The following is a 1,526-nucleotide window of genomic DNA, read 5'->3' as shown; positions in this document are numbered from 1 at the left end:
GCCCAGTTGTCAAGCACTACAAAAGAGTACTAATCAGTTGAACTATATGCAAAGTGTTATTCAAACGTTATAAGTACATTGAGATATTGAAGGTATTATGAACATTTATTGTTCATATTACCTCTGTAGTGCTACCATCATTGTATGTTTTTTAACGGTTTAACTAAAGATAACAACCGTGTATCTATATTAGAAAAACGCCCGTGTACAATACAGATCATAAGCTAAAAATTACCCCTAAAGTTTTATTAGCAATAAACTCTCTCACCGCATGGATATCAAGTCCAATTTCTATCAGAACTATCCGCATGTGCAGGGAGTTCCTGAGCCTTTAACTAGACAAAATAGAGGGGGGCAAAATGGGAATTTTGCCCCTATTGTGTGGCTCAGAAACACCCGTGGCATTCAGGTGGTTCTTATAAGATGAGCAATCATAGATGTCACGTGACTTTATTTTATTACAAAGAAATCATCTGATTACATTGAATTGTATTGTAGACGGACTCCTAATTCTTTTGGTTTAATTGCACAAGTTTACCCAGCCTTACACTTAAATGACCTCTTTTTTCAAACCGAACAAAAACTTGCCTCAAGTATTTAAGTTTTGCAGATAATTAAATACCCCAAAGCTTTAAAATATTACACATTAGGATCCTCTTGTTTACTCGGTATTGCATATAAGTGCCTCAAATTTTATAAAGGGAGTTGGCAGGCTAAAAGTTTATGAAAGTTAATGAAAGATAAGCGGATCTACTTCGAGGCTAAAAGTTTATGAAAGTTAATCCACTCGCACGAAAACTAACATCAGTACCATAAAAACCAATCAGTTCAGTTCCGAAAAGAATAACAAACACCATTTCTTCGTCATGAAATCCAAGCCCGTCCCGTTTTCATCTCTGACACAGCAAGCTGCCACACGCGCCCGGTGGAGTTGGCAGTGGCTGCGGTTGCTCCATGAAATCAAACATGTCAACTGGAAAATCATCAAAGAAGCTGTCAGGAGCCCCAGCAGAATGGCCTTCATCAATCTTCACACTGCTCGTGCCGTCTCCCAACCCCAAAAATGGCATATTTTCAGTTATCTGCAGGAAGCTCGAATTGTCCTCGAAACCCGTGTCCTCGAATTGTTGGATGAGCCTGTCAGAGCCCTCAAGAAGCAGGGGAAAGTCTAATTCAGGGTTTGGCAGGTTTTCTAACTGTAACTGCGGCGGCTCCCAGTTCAATTGTGGTTCGAGAAGTGGCATGGTCGACGGGTTCAGTACGTGATTATCAGCTGGCATCTGATGCAAACTTTGCTGCTCACGATTACTGTCGACGTAGGATAGCTGGTTGCTTTCGACACTTTCTTCTTCAGATGGAATTAGATCGAGGGAAGCAACCTGATCAAGATACGCATTACATGTAATACTTGCAACAGAAACTTCAACAGGAAATCATATCGATCGATTTGTACTTGTCTTTATGAACATTGAATTTCAGTCAGAGGAAAACTAAAAAACCTTACAAACATTGTAGTATGGGTTGAG

The 1,526-nt window shown here is 39.8% G+C and overlaps 1 protein-coding gene across 1 annotated transcript in view; it reads right to left on the bottom strand.

Annotated features, from left to right (window-relative positions):
- The window catches only part of LOC109826085, a 1,247-nt gene continuing 508 nt past the window's right edge, over positions 788–1,526 (bottom strand). Inside the window, exon 2 of the mRNA XM_020393051.1 lies at positions 788–1,379. Within this exon, the coding sequence (XP_020248640.1) occupies positions 891–1,379 (489 nt within the window). The 3' untranslated portion in view covers positions 788–890. The remainder of the gene's footprint in view (positions 1,380–1,526) is intronic.

This window comes from Asparagus officinalis, chromosome 10 (genome assembly GCF_001876935.1).
Source record: "Asparagus officinalis chromosome 10, Aspof.V1, whole genome shotgun sequence".
Taxonomy (NCBI): Eukaryota; Viridiplantae; Streptophyta; class Magnoliopsida; order Asparagales; family Asparagaceae; genus Asparagus; species Asparagus officinalis.
Note: the sequence above shows the minus strand (reverse complement) of the source record. Positions and strands in the feature narration are given on the sequence as shown.